General features: G+C 44.5%; 1 protein-coding gene across 1 annotated transcript in view; it reads left to right on the plus strand.

The window, feature by feature from the left end:
* LOC120862891 (CD109 antigen-like) overlaps positions 1-23,530 on the plus strand; it is a 143,541-nt gene that overhangs the window by 22,880 nt on the left and 97,131 nt on the right. The window contains exons 4-5 of the mRNA XM_040239044.1: positions 7,202-7,432; positions 13,318-13,443. Coding sequence (XP_040094978.1) covers positions 7,202-7,432; positions 13,318-13,443 — 357 coding nt within the window. The remainder of the gene's footprint in view (positions 1-7,201; positions 7,433-13,317; positions 13,444-23,530) is intronic.

Raw genomic sequence — 23,530 nt, forward strand, 5'->3', positions numbered from 1 at the left:
ACGGTTAAACACAGCATCCACCAAGAGGACAATTTGGTGTACTTTTCTGGGACTGGATGAGTAATGACTTTGACCTTGACACATTACACAGTTATGTAGGGTCAGCATCTCCCAATAAGCCAGGTTCTCTATTACCTCTTGAAGTTTGCTTATTAAGCACATTCAGAAACCACATTCATTTTGAGGGGGAGTTCTTAGGGAATGGGCTTCCCTGGTGGGTCAGTGATAAAGAATCTGCCTGCAATGCAGGAGACCTTGGTTCAGTCCCTGGGTCGGGAAGATCCCCTGGAGAAGGGAATGGCTACCCACTTCAGTATTCTTGTCTGGAGAATTCCTTGGACAGAGGAGCCTTGTTGTGGGGGGGGGGGGGGCTACAGTCAGTGGGATCACAAAGAGTTGGGCATTACTGAGTGGCAAACACTTTTACACTTTTCACACACTTGGAGAATATAGTGCTCCCAAACAGTTGTTCCCCCTGGAGTAGGAAATGGCAGCCTGCTCTAGTATTCTTGCCTGGAAAATTCTGTGGACAGAGGTGTCTGGTGGGCTACAGTTCATGGAGTTGCACAGAGTCAGACACGGCTAGGTGACTGAGCACAAACAATCCATTATAAAAAGTCCTTGGTTTTGTTCACTCTCTAAGTTGTATCTGTCTCTTTGCCATCCCACGGCCTGCAACATGCCAGGCTTCCCTGTCCTTCACTGTCTCTGGAGTTTGCTTAAATTCATGTCCACTGAGTCAGTATTGCTATTTAATTATCTCATCCTCTGACACTCCCTTCTCCTTTTAATTTTTCCCAGAGTCAGGGTCTTTTCCAGTGAGTTGACTCTTTGCATCAGGTGGCCGAAGCGTTGGAGCTTCAGCTTCAGCATCAATCCTTTCAGTGAATATTCAGGTTGATTTCCTTTAGGATTGACTGGTTTGATCTCTTTGCAATTCAAGGGACTCTTAGAATCTCTAGCACCACAGTTTGAAAGCATCAATTCTTCAGTGCTCAGCCTTTTTTATGGTTCAACTCTCTGTACAAGTCATCTGTACATGACTACAGGAAAAACCATAGCTTTGTCTATATAGACCTTTGTCATCAGTGTGATGTCTCTGCTTTTTAATACACTTGGTAGATTTGTCATAGCTTTTCTTCCAAGGAGTGAGTGTCTTTTAATTTCAAGGCTGCAGTCACTGTTAAAATCATGGCTGCAGTGATTTTGGAGCCCCTAAAAATAAAATGTGCCACTGTTTCCATTTCCCCCCCATTATTTGCCATGAAGTGATGGGACCATGAGCTTAGTTTTTTGAATGTTGAGTTTTAAGCCAGCTTTTTCACTCTATTCTTTCACCCTCATCAAGAGGCGCTTTAGTTTCTGTTTGCTTTCTGCCATTAGAGTAGTTTCATCTGCGTATCTGATATTGCCAATATTTTTCCTGACAATCTTGATTCCAGCTTGGCATTTCACACCATGTACTCTGCATATAAGTTAAATAAGCAGTGTGACAATATCCAGCCTTGACATACTCCTCTCATAACTATTATATTTCTTACCTATTATGTTTGTACTTACCTTACTAAGAAACATACTGCTGTATAATAGAAAGTAGGGGCAGGGGAAGTGTAGGCGTAAGTAGGCAGAGTGGGGTTAAAAAAACCCCAAACTTAATGACAATAAGATATTAGACTGCGTTAATACGACTTTAGACATTAGGTGCTGGCTCCCCATGTCTGTGTCCTTAACTCTGTTGAAAGAGTATTACAATGAGAAGATTAAAATAAATCCTGTGTGACTTAATTGTCTGATAGCGGAAGAGGGTGAGATTTAAGTTCAGGAAGAACAGCTTGAAGCACAGTAACTGCTTTCCTCAAAGAAGTCCACAGCTGTGCTGGCTGGAGGGTAGTGAGACTGGAAGGAGCAGGCGTGTGGGTGGGACCAGAGCACTTGGGCTGGGATTCCAGTAACCCTCCTCTAAACTGTACTCATCCCATTTATCATTAGCTGCAAATTTCACTCCTGTTATTCTTTAAATTAAAAAAAATTAAATTTATTTTTGGCAGCACTGGGTGTTGCTGCACGTGGGCTTTTTCTCGTTGCAGCGAGCGAGGGCTGCTCTCTAGACAGGGTTCGCGGGCGTCTCATTGCAGTGGCTTCTCTGTTGGGGAGCACAGGCTCTAACGCGTAGGCTCAGTAGCTGTGGCACAGAGGCTTAGTTGCACACAGGCATGTGGGATCTTCCTGGACCAGGGATTGAACCCATGTCCCCTGCATTGGCAGGTGGTTTCTTAATCACTAGACCACCAGGGAAGCCCTACTATTATTATTAAAAGTCTTAACTGTATGAAATACTTAACCTAGTATCTCATATTTGTCTTTAACATTATTTCTGTTGTATATAGATATAGTAGTTACCTGTTGAAAACTTTACTAGAGCTTATACCTAGGACTAGATCCTTTTTTAGTATAACAGAACTTTAAAGACTTAGTCATAAAGTGTCTGGGAAAATTTGATAATGCTTGGCAAAAATAGAAGGTTCTGCATTTTTATGAGTTTTCAATGAAAATAGACCCATCTTTAAAAGAGTACTTGCATTCTGATGTTTGCAAATATAATATTTAAAATTAGTTTTTAAGGTCCTCATGAATTTTTGCTATAAAATATGAATATTTTGGCTGTGTTAAAACAAGTGTGTTTTTAATATCTGACTGGCTCATTTTTTCTGCTTCTGATATAGTGAAGTCAGCCTTCAATAAGAAGTAAATAAAAAAAGCAATTTATGCTTAACATAAAGGTTGTTTTTTATATAAAATATGCTAGAAAAAGTTTCTGTTATTCTCTTTGTAAATAAAACGTAAATGAGGGAGTGGCTTTTAAAATTAAAATGCTTAAAAATTTTTAAAATTTTATATTGGAGTATAGTTGATTTACAATGTTGTGTTAGTTTCAGGTATACAGCAAAGTGAATCATGTATGCATATACATGTATCTATTCTGTTTTGGATCTTTTCCCATATAAATTATTACAGAATATTGAGTATAGTTCCCTGTGTTATACAGTAGGTCCTTATTGATTATCTGTCTTACATGTGAAAGTGAAAGTTGCACAGTCGTGTCCGAGTCTTTGTGATCTCATGGACTGTAGCCTGTAGCCTCTGTCCATGGAATTCTCCATGCATGAATACTGCAGTGGGTTGCCGTTTCCTTTTCCAGATCTTCCCAACCCAGGGATTGAACCCAGGTCTCCTGCATTGCAGGAAGATTCTATACCAACTGAGCCACTCGGGAAGCCCCATCTTACATATAATAGTATGTATATGTTAATCCCAACCTCCTAATACAATTAGAATGCTTTTCATGTTTAATTACTAATATATTTAAAATAGAAACTATCATCTTAAGTTTCTCAGTTTTATTTAGAAAGTTATTTGAAATGGCCATTACTTTTGGTAACTGGAGTTATTAGTGAAATAAAGTAGTATTTAATACTCTTGTGTTGTCTCAGTTTCCTTAAGACAGTTAATCTTTCAGAGAAGGTGAGATGGTTTTAGATAGGCCAGATTAGAATCAGGAATCTGTTGTCACTTTGGGATTTATTGTCCATTAGGGACTTTCCCAAGCAACCCTCTGTCATGTACTCTGGGTGGAGAGCTGTCATCCACCTGGAGGGTTTGTGTTTATGGATACCCAGAACATTCTTAGCATAACTGCGAATCAACAGCGCTCAGCTCAGGTGCTGGTTGATATCTTGTTAATCTAAGTCCTGGGGACTGAACACCCCCAGCCTCTTTGTCCTGCTGTCAGACAGTGTCTGTCTCTGGGAACCACATCTTTCCCCAGCCCTGCGACTTCAGCTGAACACATAGGATCCAAAATCTCTGTAGGTAAATAATTGGTTCTTGTATATGAGATAAGGAACCCCTTTATTACCAGTTCAGGGAACTCTTTTCAGTAATTGTGGGAGAAGGTGGGAGGCAGTTTACCAGCAGAGATTCAGGAGATTTACTACCTTTGATCCTCACCACCATCGGGAGCAGGTTACAACTGACTGTGGGTCCGGCACGGGGAGACTCTTTCATGAGGATTGCTTAACATCCCCAGTATTTTCTCCAGTCTCCTTCTCACTGTGTTCCTCCACTGTTAGCAGTGGATGGCCAAGGTCTGTACTGACACCCAGAGTGATGGTGACACCCTGAGCCGTGCAGGGGTGTCCCCCGATTCATGGGGACATCCCAGGTCCACTCTGACAAGTTCATATTGTTATCAGCCCTAGGATCATCCCCAAGACTTTGAGGATCCTAAATCGCCCAAATTTTACATATGAGGAGGTGGGGTTTCTACCAGAGGAGAGTTGAACAAGAGAATTAGGGTGACTGAAAGGAGCAGAGAGTCAGCACTGTCCCGACTTGCGTATCAACTCCCTGAAGGAGGATGGAGCAGGAGGCAGGAAAAGTCCTTGGACACCTTTGTGTCGCTTCTCATTCTCTAACTCTGACTTCTCGTGGTTAGTCTTTGGTTGCAGGCCTCTGCATCATTAACTTCGTTTAAGTCTTTAATCTACTGGGGCTTTCCTGGTGGCTCAAATGGCAAAGAATCTGCCTGCAATGCAGAGACCTGGGTTCGATCCCTGGGTTGGGAAGATGCCCTGGAGAAGGGAATGGCAACCCATTCCAGAATTCTTACCTGGAGAATTCCATGGACAGAGAAGCCTGGTGAGCTATAGTCTGTGGGGTAGCCAGGAGTTGGACACGACTGAGCGACTAATACTACTTTAATCTACTGTCTGTTCTGGGGCCTCTGTGCCACTAATAATGATACCCAAATCATGGAGAGACATCCCATCTAATCCCGTATTTTTAAAGCATGAACTGTTTATAAATCTGTGATATATACAAGCAAACGATATGCTGGTTCCTGGCATATATATTTTCCTGGTTACCATCCCTTGTGGCTCAGCTGGTAAAGAATCCGCCTGCAGTGCGGAAGACCTGGGTTCGATCCCTGGGTTGGGAAGATCCCCTGGAGAAGGGAAAGGCTACCCACTCCAGTATTCTGGCCTGGAGCATTCCATGGACTGTGTAGTCCAGGGGGTCACAAAGAGTCGGACACGACTGAGTGACTTTCACGTGTACTCTTGTGTACATGCTTACAGTATTGAACACTCCATTTAAAAGAATCTGAGGACTGAGAGAATAGAATAGGAGGATGCAAGTGCTAGGCTAGGTTCTCAGCCCTCTAGGGTGTACATCTTTGGTTCACGTTGAATTCCATGCTCGAAGGTGCTCAGGGAACGTTTGTTAAAGGAAAGGAAAAATCAGTACTAGAGGTCATTTGAAGGAGATATGACTGTTTCTCCTAACAGTTTATTGTGAAAATATTAAATATCAAAAAAATCTGAAAGAGTTACGTAATGAACAGTCTTATAGCTACCACTTAGAATCTGCTGTTAATGTTTTACCATACTAGCTTTATACATATTTAATCTGTCTACTCATTTCTCCATCCATGAATTCATCTTATTTTTAAAATGCTTTTCTGACTACATTATAAACATCAGTACTTTTCTCCCTGTTGTGCTGGCGGTTCATCATGTTTCTTTCATATGCTTATCCGTATTGCTGGCTTTTTGGTGGCTGCCATTGCTGGAAAATTTCCTCAGAGCCCTCTGTGGGCAAATCTTATTTTTCCAAAGGAGGCAGAACGTCGTTTCAGAATCTCGGGTTTAGGAATATGAAAATGAACTAAAAGTCAGGTGTGTTAGTTATCTACTGCTGTGTAACCTATGGTCCCCAAACGCTGGTGTAAAACAGTCAGAGAATTTTATTACTTCGCACAGTTTCTGTGGGTCGGGAAGCTGGGGGCTGTGTAGCTGAGCAGGTCTGACGTGGGGTCTCAGGAGAGGGTGCTTCCTGTGTCCGAGCTGCTGACCTCTGCAGGCGACCCCGGGCCTGGGGGTCCCCGGGAAGTTCGCCGTTCACGCGGCTGGCAGGTGGGCTGTGCCTCTGTCCCTCCCCTACGGCCTCTCACAGGCCTCTTGAGTGTCCTCATCGCATGGCAGCTGACTTCTCCTAGAGCCTCGGGTCTGAGAAAGAGAGAACCAGGCAGAAGGTGTCTGGTTAACGACACAGCCTCATTCTACTCCTGAGGAGCAGGTCACTGGAGATTTAGGCTCCCCCTTTTGCAAGGAGAAGGGTCAAAAAATATTTGGACATGTTTTGTTTAAAAAAACTTTTTATTTTGTGTTCGGTTATAGCTGATTAACAACCTTGTGATAGTTTCAGAAGGACAGGAAAGGGACTCAGCCATACACGCACATGTTGGATACGTGAATGGATTTCTCCCCCAAACTCCCCTCCCAACCAGGCTGCCCCATAACATTGAGCAGAGTTCCATGTGCTGGACAGTAGTAGGTCCCTCTTGGGTATCTGTGTTAAATATAGCAGTGTGGACGTATTTTAAAACCACCACATGAAGGCTCTTGTTAGAGTGTGTAGCTCATCCCGGGTCTGAATCTCAGCTAGTGACCTGGAGCAACTTCCTTCACTCTTCCAAGCCCCCAGGTCCCTGGTTTGTGGCCTGGCATTGGTTAGAGCATCCCCCTGAAGGATTGTTGTGAGGTGGAACGACACAGCGTGTGGAAGTTGCCAAGTGTGGCTTCTGGTCTGTCAGTGCTAGAAGGTAGGATTTCCACTGGTGACAGAAACAGTAACAGTATTGGTGCCATCAGACTTACCAGGACTATGACACGACGCACAAGGTTGGGCAAGAGAGTGCATCTTGGCACAGGTAAGAGATCCTGGAGAGAGAAGGGCAAGAAAACCAGTCTTGTGCAAATGTGCCTTTGGGCTGCCTCAGACAGGGCAAGGCTCGGAAGCGAATGCTGAGGGGTGTTCTGACTCACAGTGACTGTACATGCAGAAGAGTTTGTACTTGGAATAGGAAGTGACAAGGTGACTGCTGACAGGGCTGTGGGGTGAGGCTCCTGCCGTCCGGGAACCTTGAGATTTAACTAGAGAGCAAACCCCAGGGTGTTGAAAGAGGGAAAACAAATTTTTTAATTGTGGTGCCTAAGAGCAGCACATTTTTCAACGTTGCAATTACTTTTGATAATACTGTATATTTAAAACTTCAATTCTAACTTACAATTAAAAACATTTTTGAGGTAAAACGATGAGGCCTTGATACATCTGATGTCTTTTTTTTTTTTTCCCCTAGCTCCCTCTGAACAGTGCCGATGAGATGTATGAGCTCCGTGTCACTGGACGTGCTCAGGATGAGATTTTATTCTCAAATAGGACGCGCTTATCATTTGAGACCAAGAGAATGACTGTCTTCATTCAAACAGACAAGCCCCTGTATAAACCAAAGCAGGAAGTGAAGTTTCGTGTTGTTACACTCTTCTCTGATTTTAAGCCTTATAAAACCTTTTTAAACATTCTAATTAAGGTAAGTGCCAGGTGGAAATGAAACTGGGGCTTCAAGCCAGCTCATGGAGCTCTCTTGGAAGTTCCGCTGACATTGTTGGTCCTGGGACGTCTTGGGATTTACGTGGCTAAGCTCCCCTCCTGACGTGGGATGGTTTCCCTAGGAAGGGGATGGTAGAGCATAGGTTAAGAGCTCAGGCTCCAGAGTCAGCCTGCTTGGGTTTTGGTCCCGGCTTCATTATTGATTAATTCATTTGTCAAACATGTTAAACCTCTGTATCCTCGATATTCTTCTTAGTAGTTGTTGTTGTTATAAATTAAACAAACACAGAAATCTAACAAACAAACGTATACATATAACTTAAAGCTAAGATACATTTGTAGCAAATACCACACAGGTTGGCATGTTCAATGCATATTTCTTGCTCACATTGATGTTGTATCCTGGTGGGTAGTGGACAAATAAAATTAACATACGTATATATATATAAAAGAATAAGTGTATGTATGTGTGAAAGAGAGGGAAAGAGCTTGTGTTCGCTGTTTTCAATAGGGTTGACTCTGCCAACAGAGGCAATGGAATAGGAACTTGTTAGGGCCACTGGGAGAGTAAACTAGCAGAGCACTTTGCCCAGAAAGTGAGTGGACAATATTAGGAGATAAGTCAGGTACAAGTAGGTTGACTGGAGGAGGGGCTGTACAGGATTTTCTTGGCTATGATATGGACCTTGGATTTTACTGTGAGGGAAATGAAAATTCACTGGAGAATTCTAAGGAGAGGCATGATATGATTTAACTTAAGATTTTAGAAGGATCACTCTATGCTCTAAGAAGCGCTTAGAGGTGCTAGCTCTGTGAGCTTGAGGAAATGAATCAACATCTCTGAGCCTTGGCTTCCTCATTTGTAAAATGCGTAAAAATAATAATACCTTTGTGAGGATTATGTGAGGGAGTTCACGTAGAGCGTTTAGAACTGTGTCCAGCACGTAGAACATGCTCACTAAACATTAGCTGTAGGAGCCCCTTCTGGCAGGAAGTCTCTGGCCTCTGCTGCTGGAACACGCCAAACTCTGAAAGCAGTGTGGTTAGCAGACCGAGTGCTTTCTGGTGAGAACCAAGCTGCAGATGGCCAAGATCCAGGTGGACCTGGTTTTCTACATGTAAGCCGAGGAGAATATTAGACATTTGATCAATGGCATAGAAATAGGGTGAGCAACTCATCCCAGTTTGCTGGGACTCTTCTTTTGAAAAATCCCCTCAGTCCCAGGACATCGGTTACCCTAAATGTTCTGACGAATAACAGACTGGAAGGTAAATTTAGGGTTTTAATTTTAGTATCTTCCTATTCTTCTTAGTAGTTGTTGTTATAAATTAAACAAACACAGAAATCTAGCAAACAAATGTGTACATATAACTTCAAGCCAAGATACATTTGTAGCAAATACCACATGGGTTGGCATGTTCAATGCATATTTCTTGAATGGCACTGAATTTGCAGCTCTGTGAATTTCTGCCTTTGCTGTGTTGGAGTAAAGCAGGTCACCATAGTGAACAGCATGTCTAAATTCATATAACTCTCTGAATGGTGTTTCTGGATGCCATTCATACTGTCCGTCACCCTTTGTCCACAAATACCGAATGCTCCGTGTAAAAGGAGGAGTCGGAAGCGAGTGTCTGTCTGTGTCTGGCTGTTTGCATTAGATCTGCCTGTTTACTGTCTCAATTGAGTAAAAGTCAGCTCTGGATAAATGATCTGTTCTAGGCGTTAACCCAGAAGGAACCCTGCTGATGCTGTTTCGTGGATGCGTTGGGCTCCTCCCTCAGAGTTTGGACTTGACATGACACATTAGTCTTTCCCAGAAATGCATGGAGAGACCTTCTTCTTGCTGCTTCTGGTTCCGAGGGATCCTGCTGGCCTGGCTGATGGGTGGCTCTCTCAGTCAAGTGAAGTGAAAAGTCACTCAGTCGTGTCCAACTCTTTGCGACCCCATGGACTGTACAGTCCATGGAATTTTCCAAGCCAGAATACTGGAGTGGGTAGCCTTTCCCTCCTCCAGGGGGGCCTTCCCAACCCAGGGATCGAACCCAGGTCTTCCGTATTGCAGGAAGATTCTTAACCAGCTGGGCCACGAGGGAAGCTTTGGGGAGGAAAATTTAGACTGAAATTCTACCAGGAACCCACGGTGTTTGGGACCCTGCCCTCCTCCTTCTGAAAACCGTCCTTTGGGCCCAGTTCAAGAGACTGTGATATTTCCTACATCTTTCTTGGAAAAATTTCCCAGAAAAAAGTAGGTCTTTAGTGTAGTGAGAGCCCCTGATGTGAACAAAGTTGTACTTGCTAGCACAGCACGCCCTGCAGGCGAGTGTGGAGAATGCATCTTGGATCTACAACTGTTGGGGGCCCATGTTGCCCAGCCAAGCACGACTCACTGTAGGGTGTACCTAAAATATTGACCATCATAGCATATTCAGGCACTTCGGTGTTTTTCTGGGATCATTGGTTATTTCCCCTGATCTAATGACTGGCTTTCTCAGGAAGCAAAGGGGCTTCAGGGGCCTGTTTATGGTAATATAAGCTTCTTTCTCCTAATTCTGGCTGCCTGCAGCCAGTTTGTCCTTACACAATGGAAATATAAGTGTTTCAACAGTGACTGGGGGCTTCCCAGGTGGCTCAATGGGTAAAGAATCCGCCTGCAATACAGAAGACACAGGAGACGTGGGTTCGATCCCTGGGTCGGTAAAATCTGCAGGGGAAGGGAATGGCTACCCACTCCAGTACTCTTGCCTGGAGAACTCCGTGGACAGAGCTCTGAGCCTGGAGGGCTGCAGTCCATGGGGTCCCAAAGAGTCGGACACGACTGAGGCGACTGAGCATGCCAGTGTGGTGGTCACTGGCTCAGTGTTTTCTACCCTGCTGCCCTTCCTCATGAGGCTGTTGCTTCTGGTACAGGTGGATGGTCTTGTGGGCACGGTGGCTGGCCTGGGGTCCATCCCATCTGCGGCTGTGCTCTGACGCTCTGGCCTGGAGCAGTGGTGGCAAACCCAGAACCTCATCCTTGGCCAGAGGAGGGGCCGCCACATTTCAGTGACTTGCCGTCTTTAATTCTACGTGCTAGACACTTAACGTGTGTGTGCTGTGCTCAGTCACGTCCGACTCTTTGTGACCCCATGCACTCCCTGTAGTCTGCCAGGCTCCTCTGTCCATGGAGTTTTCCAGGCAAGAATTCTGTAGTGGGTTGGGCTGCCATTTCCTTCTCCAGGGGATCTTCCCGGCGCAGGGATCAAACCTTTGTCTCCTTCACTGGTAGGCGGATCCTTGGCCCCTGAGCCACCTTGTGCGTAATCCGCGGCTCCGGAGAGTGGCAGAGATCCTTGCCTTCTCTAGCCAGGGTTAGTTTTTTGCTCGAGAGGGTGTGGCACAGGCAGCAGGCACTGCTGTGCGGAGGAAGCTGGCGGAGAGCCTGAACCGTGTGGAGGCGACTCAGAGAGCGCGGGGGACCACTTTCCTTGCATCTCCAGCCACGTGACTGTTCGTCTGCGGCAGGGGCACTGCTCACATCACACTGCGCTGTGCTGTGTGCGTCCCAGCAGGAGGCGACCACGTGCAAATGCTCTGCTGTGGTGTGCCGGTTCACATCCTCCTGTGCCCTGGAAGGACCTCTGGCCTTTCTCCGTTCTCCGTGTCTTCCTGGTTGGTGACATGCCCAGGACTTAGACGGCCTGGGAAATGAGACGGATTTGTTTCATTCACACCCAACCCCCTCAGTCCTCTAGGTCATCAAAGCCTTCAGTGTGGGTTTCCTTTGTTTATAGGGCTGTGGGAAAAACGGGTACCTTCACCAAAGTAATACATCAGTGGACTGTACGCGTTTCTTTGCCTACATTTTAAGCAACCCTGGGAATTATTTTTTCTTTTTGTCAGTGTGACAGAAGAAAAATGGCCTTTCATTGTTTTCACTTGCATTTCCTTAATTACTCGATAGCATGTATTTATTAGCTTTTCATTTTTGATCCTTTGAGCTCTGGGTATCACGCCTTGGCAGTGGGTGGGAGAGCCAGCTCTGATTGCAGTGCCTGCTCCAGGGCTTGCCAAGCATGGTGACCTTCTGATTCTTGACCTGCTTGTGGTCTTTGCTTTTAACAGTTGGTTTCTGCCTTACTAGACCACTTACTCAGTGGTCAGCATTGTTTTCACCCCGACTTTCACACTCGCTCCTGCTGGAGGAGAGAGATTTCTTCTGACCGAAACACTACCTTGAGTCAGAGGATAGAAATTAAGAATGGAGAAATATTTGATCCCTACTGCCAGGAGTTCATAGTCCAGGGAACAAAGAAATACCAAACCCAAAGTAACAATGACAAAAGCACCAAAAAACCTAGATAATAAATGAGAGCTTTGAGCACTAATAACGTGTCAAGGGGGGTGAACTCCAGACGTCCTGAGGTTTCTCCAGGAAGTGGTGGCTTCTGCCTGTTGGAGGCCTGTGGAGAAGGAAGAGTTTGGAGCTCATTTCAGCAGCTGGACAAGGAAGGCAGGGCCTTCCATGCAGCAATTGTAGAGGCTTAGGTACACTGGCATTTGGAGCAAATTACAATCAAATCTGTGTGTTGAGAGGAAGATGTGCCTTGAACAGTAGATGGGGTCAACTTACTGAGCCCTGTAAACTGTACAAGGGCTTCCCTGGTGGATCAGCCTGCCAAGCAGTAGGTTCGTATTCAGTCCCTGGGTCAGAAAGATCGCCTGGAGGAGGAAATAGCAACCTGCTCCAATATTCTTGGCTGGGAAATGCCATGGACAGAGAAGCCTAGTGGTCTTACGGTCCATGAGGTTACAGAACAGCTGGACATGAGTTAGCAACTACACAGCAACAGACTATGCAAGGAGGCTAGCTCGCATTCTGTAGGCAAATAGAAGCCGTCGTTACTTGGTGGCCCAGTATTGTGATCATAGCCAATTATTCGCTGTTGCATGCCAGGAACTGTGCCGGTGTTTCAGCCACTGTGCCTCAGCCTCGGGTTTGTGTTTGGCAGTGGGGAAGATGCATTGGAGGGGCAAGACTGGGGGAGAGAGATGAGCTGCAAGAGGTAGAAAGTAGTGGCCGAATGTGAGGGTGGAAAGGAGACAGATTGCAGAGATGTCAAAGGGACAGGGCTGGGGCTGGATTGGATGGATGTTGTGCACGGGGGCGTGGTCTGGGAGAGCCCGGGAAGACTCAGGTGCTTTTCATGCATCCTCTTGGTTAAGTACCTTCATGACATACTTTTGTTGAATCAAAGGGCACATAGGTTCGAAGCCTCAATTTCATCATGTGTTGGTGCCTTGATATCAGACCAGCTGTTTGCAGCTGAGGGCTTATCTAACCTCTCTGGGGGCTACTTTTCTCAGCTATCATGTGAGGGTAATCTTACTCTGGAGGAGAATCATAGTGATTGAATGATGTGTGAGTAGTTGTGAGAAGGCTGAGTGCCAGACACATGGAGCCTCTTATCCCCACAATGAGATTTTCTTCTACAGCAAGAGCAGCAGCATGGGTTTGGAGATGGATGTGTTGTAGTGTTTCATGTGGAAGGAAATACGGTGCCAAGAAGTAAAAGGTAGAGCAGAATAAACATATTCTCAGGAGACTGTGATGGAAGAATTAACTTTTATTTGCCTTTTTTGGTAGTATTTTTGTTGTTCAGTTGCCAAGTTGTGGCCGAATCTTTGCAACCCCATGGACTATAGCACGTCAGGCTTCCCTGTCCCTCACCATTTCCCAGAGTTTGCCCAATATAGAGCTGGCATTTCCAAGAGCTCCCCTATTCTGCATGTGCCTGGGGGTACGGGGGGGACCTTATTCATAACCAGGTAGGATCCACATGTCCATGCGGGTTTTATATAGTTAACATGCATGGTTTTCATTGTAGGATCCCAAGTCAAATTTGATCCAGCAGTGGTTGTCAGAAAAAAGTGATCTTGGAGTCGTTTCCAAAATTTTCCAGTTATCTTCTCATCCAATACTTGGTGACTGGTCCATCCAAGTTCAAGTAAATGTGAGTATACATACGTTTTGTAGGTGGGGGAAGGGAAAGTTAAAATGTTTTAAATAAATCTGGTGGGGAAAAGATCTCTAAAGTCATTTATTTCAGTGAACAGAAAAAATATTAATATGGGTATCTAGATAATTTAAGTGATTTATTTTTAATTTGCTGTTGTTATCAGTGGGTTAGCCTGTCTTGTAACATATTGGAGTTTTAATCATGTTCTTTTTATGTAACATTTGAAGGTTAAAACATTTCACATTTTAGTATAAAGCTGATTAAATGTTGTTTATTGTACTTAGTTATTGCACACATTGAGTATTTTAAAATTAAGTAATGAGTGCATAGCTATGATTTGGCAAATCTTATGTCAGAATGATGACTCCTGATGAGAGATTTGTCTAATCTACTTTATCTTTGTTTTAAAAACGGCATTGACCTGAGACTTAGAGAATGAACTTACGGTTGCTGGAGCGGGGAAGGATGGGGGGAAGGGATAGTTAGGGAGTTTGGGATGGACATGTACACTGCTGTATTTAAAATGGATAACTAAGAATGTATAGCACAGGAAACTCTGCTCAGTGTCATGCGGCAGCCTGGGTGGGAGGGGAATTTGAGGGAGAATGGATACATATGCATGTATGGCTGAGTCCCTTCACTGTTCACTTGGAGCTATCACAACATTTTTAATCAGCTAGTGTTGTTGTTCAGTTGCTAAGTCGTGTCTAACTCTGCGACCCCATGGACTGCAGCATGCCAGGCTTTCTTGTCCTTCACTATCTCCCGGGGTTTTCCCAAGTTCATGTCCATCGAGTTGGTGATGCCATCCAACCATCTTATCCTCTGTCGTCCCCTTCTCCTCCCGCCTTCAATCTTTCCCAGCATCAGGGTCTTTTCCAGTGAGTCGACCCTTCACATCAGGTGGCAAAGTATTGGAGCTTCAGCTTCAGCGTCAGTCCTTCCAATGAATATTTAGGATTGATTTCCTTTAGGATGGACGGGTTGGATCTCCTTGCTGCCCAAGGGACTCTCAAGAGTCTTCTCCAGCACCACAGTTTGAAAGCATCAGTTCTTTGGTGTTCAGCCTTCTTTATGGTCCAACTCTCACATCTGTACATGACTACTGGAAAGAATATAGCTTTGACTAGATGGACCTTTGTTGGCAAAGTGATGTTTCTGCTTTTTAATACATTGCCTAGGTTTGTCATAGCTATACCCCAATGCAAAAAAAAAAAAAAAAAAAAAAACTCCAGTGACCTTAGACAGCCACATCAGTCTTCTTTCCCCAGCCTTCTTTCTGCCCGGCTCTTCCACCTCCTTCCTGTGTTTTCTGCCAGCTCCCCTGCTCTGAGGTCTGCATCACAGGGGCACTGGAACGCCGTCCGTGTCTCTGCCTCGGGTTTTCTCTGGAGCATCACTCTGTGGTGTTTGAAAAGTCATTGAATATTTTCTGATTTTTTTGGGAGTTTATTAAAATATATATAAATTGACAAATAGGAGCTTTAAAAAATAATCCTATTAGAACAGAGTTTTTCACTTTTGACGTCACAGTAAAAACTTCCTTGTTGCGGAGCTGGCTTGTGCACTGTTGGACGTTTAGCAGCGTCTCTGATCTCTGCCCGCTAACTGCCAGTAGCTTCTCCCCACTCCAGGTCGTGACAAACAGAGATGTCTACGGACAGGTGTCCCCTTTGAAAAATACCCTCTCCCTTCTCCTTTGGAGAGGGCTTGCCTGGTGGCTCAGATGGTAAAGAATCTGCCTGCAATGCAGGAAACCTGGGTTCAATCCCTGGATTGGAAAGATTCCCTGGAGAAGGGAAAGGCTGCCCACTCCAGTATTCTTGCCTGGAGAATTCCATGGACAGAGGAGCCTGGCAGGCTAAAGTCCATGGGGTCACAAAAGAGTCAGACATGACTGAGTTACTAACACACACACACATTCTCCATCCGAGAACCACGTTATTAGAAGGAATAATCATTCATTAGCATGTGAGCTGAGGGAAAAATACCAAGTACTTAATAAATAAAAAATGAAAACAGATTTCCTTTAGTTAGAATTTTTTGGGGGCCACGTCTGAAAAGCAGAACTAAGTCCCCTTAGTCAGCACATGGTTTTGGAGCGTCTGCGTGGGGATGACGTACACGCTAGGCTGGTGGCCAGGCTGTGCTGCAGAGGAAATGAGAAAGCACACAGGGAGTTAGGGGCAGAAAGTGGGGCGGTGAGCTCCGGGTGGCACAGACACCGAACTTTTAGAGGAGGACAGGGTGTTTCGTGAGACCTGGGTTCTCATGAGGAAGTTTGGTGTAGCGGGCGGGAGGGTGGAGGAGAGCTCCGGGGCCTGGCGGCTGGGGAGAGCACAGGGACTCGAGCAGGTGCAGGAGGATGGGAGCTGAGGGTTAGGAAGCACAGTGCAAGTTTTAGAGCTCTCACTCTTGAATGCTATGCTTTAGATGTATTATCCCCTAAGTTTCCTAAACTGGCCAGTCTGTTCTGTCCCAGAGCCTTCCTGCTCCCTCTGGCTGGAAAGCCACTTTTCTGCTGTTTGTCTGGCTCCTGGCGTTTATCCTCAGGCATCGTCTATGATGGCCTGGCCCTCGGGGACGTTTGCATAGCATGCTGTGCATCTCTTGGTCCATTCCTGTGACTCGGTTGGCAGGACCTGGCAGGCAGAGGCTTGTTTCCCTGTATCTTTGAGACCCAGCACAGTGCTTTTGCGCAAGGTGAAAGTCAGTGTGTGCTTGTTATGTGGATGTATGAAAACTATATGGCAGTCATTGGTCTGAACTAATAATGTTCAAGACATTACTAAATGTAATGTCCCCTTTCCACATTCTATAAACATCTTTATCCTTCTGAAGACAGGCATATTCATTAGGAACTTGTTATTGGTGTTAAGATGTGTTTTCCTTCTAGCTTTATTGAGATATAATTGGCAAACAAAATTGTAGAATATTTAGTGCACAGTGTGATGACTTAATATGCATAGACCTTGTGAAAGGGTTCCCCTAGGTGATAACGGTGTTAAGGCACAAAGTGTTTAGTCACTAAGTCATGACCCAGTCTTTTGCAACCCCATGAAGTGTAGCCTGTAAAGCTCACCAAATCCTCCGTGGGATTTCCCAGATAAGAATGCTAGAGTGGGTTGCGATTTGCTTCTCCAGGGGATTTTTCTGACCCAGGAATCCAACCCGTGTCTCCTGCATTGGCAGGCGAATTCTTTACCACTGAGCTACCAGGGAAACCCAAGGGAAAATAGACTCCGTTATTAAAAAGATATCGTTCAGTCCAGTCCGAAAAAAAAGAGCCCTCCAATGGCCACCAGAGGTCAGTATAGTCAAGGAAATGTTCGGGGAAGCAGCCCAACAGCCCAACCCACGCTTTGGTCTCTGGTTTTTTATCTTTCCTTGACTCCTGCACAGCGTTCAAAGACTCTGTTGCTTATTATTAAATTCTTTTCCTTTTAGCTGTGAATAATGATTATAGAGTAAATATATTTATTATTTAAACAAAATTTTTTCAAGACAATGGCCATTCTTGGTATAAATCTCTGGGAGGAGAAAATACCTATTTTCTGGAGAGTGTTTTGAAATTCCATTTTTGTCTCTAGAAAAAATATGGCATAATCTTAGTATTACTACTGAAGGACAGTGTATTAAAAATACAGGATTTCCCAGAGCTTTGATTTGTAGTGATGTGGAGATTATCAGAGTGGCAGTATTGTAAAGCAAGTCTTGACGATTATTATTTTTAAACCCTCTTAAAATTAGTAAGATTTAGTTAGCTGATTTTGCTGCCTGGTATTTATGTGCATGCCTAATTTGCATAGCTGCACTGGATGAGAGTAGGTCTTGGCTGCACTGGGGACTGCACTGCTCCCGAGAACAATCCCCGTCCTGCCCAGCTGTCCCACACTTTGCTCCCTTCCCCCTCTCCTGGCCTTTTCCATCAGGTTTTCCTTAATTGCCTGGAGCACCAGGCTCTCCCCTCAGAGGTGCTCCTCCCAGGTGTAATACCCCTCCCTGGTGACATATACATGTATTCATTCTCCCCCAGATTCCCCTCCCAGCCAGGCTGCCATGTAACATTGACCAGAGTTCGCTAACCTGTACAGTAGGACCTTGTGCGTCCTCCCTTTTAAATATAGCGGCGTGCATATGTCTATCCCAAACTCCCTAACTCTCCTGGGAAGATAATTTGTTCTGAAAGTTAGGAAATGCTTGTCCTTGAATTTTTTGTAGTATTTTTCTAACTGCTTTATCTTTTGACTGGTATCCTTAGTTCTCTCAACTAGTTGCAAAATTTTTTATTTGCTCCTTATTTGTGTGTGTGTGTGTGTGTGTAGTAAATATATATAACAGGAGATTTACTGTCTTAAGTGTTTTTAAGGGTACAGTTCAGTGGTATTAAATACATTCACAGTGTTGTGTAACTGTCACCACCATCCGTCTCCAGAAGTTTATTCATCTTGCAAAACTGAAACTCAGTACGTATTAACCAGTAACTGCCCATTTCCCCCCTCTCAGCCCCAGGTACCCACCGTTCCTCTTCCTGTCTCTATGATTTTGACTCCTCTAAGTACCTCTTATAAGTGGACTCTTGCAGTATTTGTCTTTTTGTGACTTTAACTCACTTAATGTCTTCAAAGTTCATCCGTGTTAAAGTGTGTGTCAGAATTTCCTTTTTAATAATGAATAACCTTCTGTTGTATGTATATTCCAGATTTAGATGCCAATTTTCTGACATCTGTGATTGTAAATTGTTATTCCAGGTTACTAGAAGGCAGTTTTAGACCTCTTCTTCTTCTTTTTTTAATACATTTGAGAGACCAGGAGATGCCTCCTCTGCTTTAAAAAGAAAAATTTATTGATTTGGCTATGCCAGGTCTTTGCTGTGGCATGTGGAGTCTAGTTCCCTGACCTGGGGTTGAACCCGGCCCCCTGCATTGGGCGCATGGAGTCTCAGCCACTGGACCATCAGGGAAGTCCCCCATAGGGCAGTATTAGAGGTTCTTGAGGCTGGTGTTGGTGTCTGAACACCAGGCTTTTAGGAGGTAGGAGGGATCTTGCCAAACGGCCTTCTCCCTGTACTCAGCGTAGAGTTCCTGTACTGGCCCAGAGTTCCAGGTATCGGTGACAGTCCTCTGAGGACCCGGAGGAAGGGCAGAGTCTCGGAGAGAGCCCTGCTACTGGATGTCGTAGCTCTGTGCCCTCTTTCCTCAGGGGAAGGGGGAGACAACCTGTCTTTCCTCCCAGAGAGGTTGGTGTGGTTCCCGCTGCTGAAACTTAGCAGTGGTTCCCAAGTGCTCGCGTGCCTAAGCATCTGCTGACGGCAGCTCTTGTTCAGGTTGTACAACCCAGGCCCCACCTCTAGATCGCTAGTCAGTACTGCTGGCAGGGACCTAGGGATCTGCATTTTAGACATGGGTTCAATCCCTCAGTCGGGAAGATCCCCTGGAGGAGGGCACGGCAGTCCACTCCAGTATTCTTGCCTGGGAAATCCCATGGACAGAGGAGCCTGTTGGGCTACAGTCCATGGGGTTGCAAAGAGTCAGACACGACTGAGTGGCTAAGCAGCAGCAGCATTAGCACTCTAGGAAATCCTGTCTGTTTTCAGGGCTGTGGTTTGAGAAGTGCTGCTCCACACCCGCAGCTCTGCCTCTTCAGTTTCTGTCTTCCAACGGGAGGCAGTATCAGGTCATGGGGAAGGCCAGCCCCTGACTTGTTCTTTGAGCGCCCTGGTGGTGAGACTGGGCTGCTTACCTCCCCCTGCAGGAGAGTAGTTCTGCACAGCTCTCTGGCAGCCTAGACTTCCTAACGCAGATCTGAGGGGCACACTCGGTTTCAACAGCCTCCCTGGAGATTTGGAGGCACAGCTGGCACTGGAACCCCTGAGCCACATGACCTCGTAATCTCTTTGGTCTGTAGCTGGCTGCAGTTTCTCAGCCCTTGTTTTGATCTTCAGCCAGCGCTGGGCTAGCGGATAAGAAGCAGAAGGCAGAAGGCACGGTAGCCCCGAGGCCTGGGATCACTGTTTTTTGAGCCCTGTGTGCTAGTCTGTGGGTGTAAAGTCGTTGTGTAATTCAAAAGCAGCCTGCACGGAATCGTTCCTTTGTTGGTAGCAATGATATCTCCTTTCTCCTGAGCTGGTTGCTCTGGAAGGTCAGGTAACGGGGCACCGCCTGGCTTCTTACAGCCTTTCAGGTTCTCCTTCTCTTTCTACCTCTGCTTATCTTTCTACTCAGCTGTTCCCTGGTGAGTTTGCCACTGCTCTCAAGATGTTTTTGGAGCCATTGTCATTTGTGAGAAAGCTCATCTTTGTTTGACACTTGTTGAACTCGAAACACTCTACAGGTAACATCTGGTGATCCCCTCTGGATTGTGGGTGTGGCTTCCAAAATCCTTTTGCCAGCTCTGCTTGAAAGAAGGCTGCTTTTGGTGGGGAGAAGATCTTAAGTTCTTGCTTGCATGTGCAGTGAAAAAAGGAAGGGGGAGTCAGTTTTAGAATTTTGATATTTTAGAGTATCAACTGGCAAAGGCAAGCACTTCATTCTCCATTCTTCCCTGGGTGCTTTTATACAACATTTATACTGCAGCACTTACTCATGTAGTTTTTTTTTTTTCCTCTCTCTCTTTTTTTTTCTTGTGGTAGGGTGTTGATAACATAAAATCTGCTGTTTTAGCCATTTTAAGTGTATAGTTCAGTAGCATCAAGCATCAAGTACATTCACATTGTTGTAAAAATATCACCATCACTTTCCAGAATTTGTTTCATCTTTCCAAACTTTGATCAGTGTAGTTTTACAAAATATGACTGCTTTATTTAATAGACTGTGAGTCACAGTTTAGTAACTGTGAGCTCCTTGAAGACTCAAGTTCTTTTCTTTAATTGAAGTATAGTTGATTTACAATATTATGTTAATTTCATATGTATAAAGCATAGTGATTTGTCTGTTTTCAGATTATATTCCATTACAGGTTATTACAAGATATTGGGTAAAATTTCCTGTGTTATAAATCCTTGCAGCTTCTCTGTTTTATGTATAGTATTGATAGTTTGTATCTCTTAATCCCATATTCCTAATTTATCTCTTACCCTATCCCTCTCTCCTTTGGTAATAATACATTTGTTTTCTGTTTATGAATGTGTTTCTGTTTTGTATATAGATTAATTTGTATTATTATTGATTCCACATACAGTATATCATAGTATTTATCTTTCTCTGACCTATTTAACTAATGGTAAAATTCCCTGCATTTGTTCATGTTATTGGAAATGGTAGTAATTCATTCTTTTTTTATGGCCAAGTAATATTCCATATATGTATATATACACACAGGTCAAAGCGTCTGCCTGCAATGAGGGAGACCCGGGTTCGATCCATGGGTTGGGAAGATCCCCTGGAGAAGGAAATGGCAACCCACTCCAGTACTCTTGCCTGGAGAATCCCATGGAGGGAGGAGCCTGGTAGGCTACAGTCACAAAGAGTCGGACACAACTGAGAGACAAACTACTACTATACGCATATATCTATCTCATATCTTTCTAACCAATCATCTGTTAATGGGCACTTGGGTTGCTTCCATTAGACAGGATTTCCATATGATTAATTTTCACTTTTATTCTGTCCTGTTGTAGTAGCTCATTTTTGCTTGTAGGATGACAGAATGGATGAATGAATGGAGTGATTGACCAGTTTCTCCTAGACTGTTGCTACTGGTCATTATCCTTTGTGAAGTTCTTTGACTTATAGTCCCACTCTTTTACATGAGACTACAACTTAGTAGAGATATGTTCATGTATGTTCATTTTGAGGGTATGTACATAGTTGCTGTATTTGATGCACCAAAGATGCTTACTCCTTGGAAGGAAAGTTATGACCAACCTAGACAGCGTATTAAAAAGCAGAGACATTACTTTGCCAAGGTCCGTCTAGTCAAGGCTATGGTTTTTCCTGTGGTCATGTATGGATGTGAGAGTTGGACTGTGAAGAAAGCTGAGCACCAAAGAATTGATGCTTTTGAACTGTGGTGTTGGAGAAGTCCCTTGAGAGTCCCTTGGACTGCAAGAAGATCCAACCAGTCCATTCTGAAGGAGATCAGCCCTGGGATTTCTTTGGAAGGAATGATGCTAAGGCTGAAACTCCAGTACTTTGGCCACCTCATGCGAAGAGTTGACTCATTGGAAAAGACTCTGACGCTGGGAGGGATTGGGCGCAGGAGGAGAAGGGGACGACAGAGGATGAGATGGCTGGATGGCATCACTGACTTGATGGACGTGAGTCTGAGTGAACTCCAGGTGTTGGTGATGGACAGGGAGGTCTGGCAGGCTGCGATTCATGGGGTCGCAAAGAGTCGGACACGACTGAGCGACTGAACTGAACTGAACAGACCAGTAGGAAACAGGCCTTTTAGATTAATATTCTGCACTTTCTGATTTGAAGATTAAAAAAGATTTCAGTCGAGAGCTGAATGTCCCGGTCTCTTGTGAAATTCAAGATGCACACACACAAGTTCTGTGCTGTTTTATTCCTGTGACTTTATTGGGTCGTTTGATCTGCTATTGTCAGTCCTCGGGGGTGCGCATTTTATTACATTCTGGCTCCAGGCTGTTGATATGAGGAGTTCCTTGTTTTGTTCTTTCTTTAGAGGCTACTCCCGGGATGCCCTTCCTCTCACATGGTCTCTTACCGACCACCCTCTTCAGTCAGAGAACTTTGGGATCAGATTTTAGCATCTCCTTATCCTCAATGTAATGGGGTCTGAGAAGCCCGTCAGCACATCTCACAGGGCTTTAGTGCTGGAGAGGATCTTAGCGAGCCTCTTACTTAGATCCATCTCCTCTTTTGATGGAAGAAGAATCTAAGTGACTTGTTTGAATTCAGGTGGTATTATGATAGGGTCAGGACTGGAAGCGAGGTTTCCTGATACTTTCAGCTCTATAACAGTGAACTGTTTAATATGTGCAGCAATTGCTGTTTTGAGATGGTTGCCTTTTTGTTTGAATGCAGATGCCAACGGGAATGGCTGGGACTTCCCTGGTGTTCCACTGTGGCTAAGACTCTGTGCTCCCGATATAGGGGACCTGGGTTTGATTCCTGGTCAGGGAACTAGATCCCATATTCTGCAGCTAAGACCTGGAGAAGCCAAATAGATAAATAAAAAATAAGTATTTAAAAAACCAGGGCTGGCTGGATGCAGTGGTGGGGTGGATGCTCACCTGTCTCACATGATTTTCGAGTCACACGTGTCACTAGCTCAGAAGTTGGGTTGTTTCCAAAAGATCTCAGATTCCGACCATGGCAGGCAGGGCTGTGTGCTTTGGATTGAGGGTTTGGGTCCAGGAGACTCATGTTACAGCATATAGGTTGCCTGGTAGGGACTATGTAATATCCATTAGTGTATTTATTGAGGATTAGCTTGCTGTCACCTAGCAGACTGTATAAACTTGATGTTATAAGCCATAAGATTAATTTTTTTTAAGTTCTGTAACGTTAATTTCTTTTTTTTTTAGACTTGCATCTCTTTTTTTTAAAAATGGAAATAGAGCTGATTTACAATGCTGTGTTAATGTCAGGTGTTAGCACGGTGATTCAGTTTACACTCCTATATCTATTCTTTTTCAGATTCGTTTTTATTATAGGTTATTACAAAATATTGAATATAGTTCCCTGTGCTGTGCAGTAGGTCCCTGTTGCTTGTCTGTCATATATATAGTAGTGTATATCTGTTAATTCTGAACTCCTAATTTTTCCACCGCCTTCTTCCCCTTTGGTAGCCGTACGTTTGCTTTCTACGTCTGTGAATCTATAAGAAGATTAATTAATTAACTAATTAGGCTGCATTGGTTCTTCATTGTTGCTCACAAGATCTTCATTGCTTCCTGTGGGATCTTTCGTTGCTGTGGATGGTGTTTGCAGAAAACTTTATTGCAGGGCTCTAAGCCACTCCAGCTGGGTCTGTGAATTGGGGCGTTTCTTAAGGAAGAGAACAAAGAGGCTGAGATTAATGGTCATCCTTTGACATTTCTTTATTTGCAGTTTTGAGGGTCAAGATGTCTCTGGTTTACAGTTCTCTGGCCCCGTGATCCGTGGCTCAGACA

The sequence above is a fragment of the Oryx dammah genome, unplaced genomic scaffold (assembly GCF_014754425.2).
Source record: "Oryx dammah isolate SB20612 unplaced genomic scaffold, SCBI_Odam_1.1 HiC_scaffold_4, whole genome shotgun sequence".
Classification (NCBI taxonomy): domain Eukaryota; kingdom Metazoa; phylum Chordata; class Mammalia; order Artiodactyla; family Bovidae; genus Oryx; species Oryx dammah.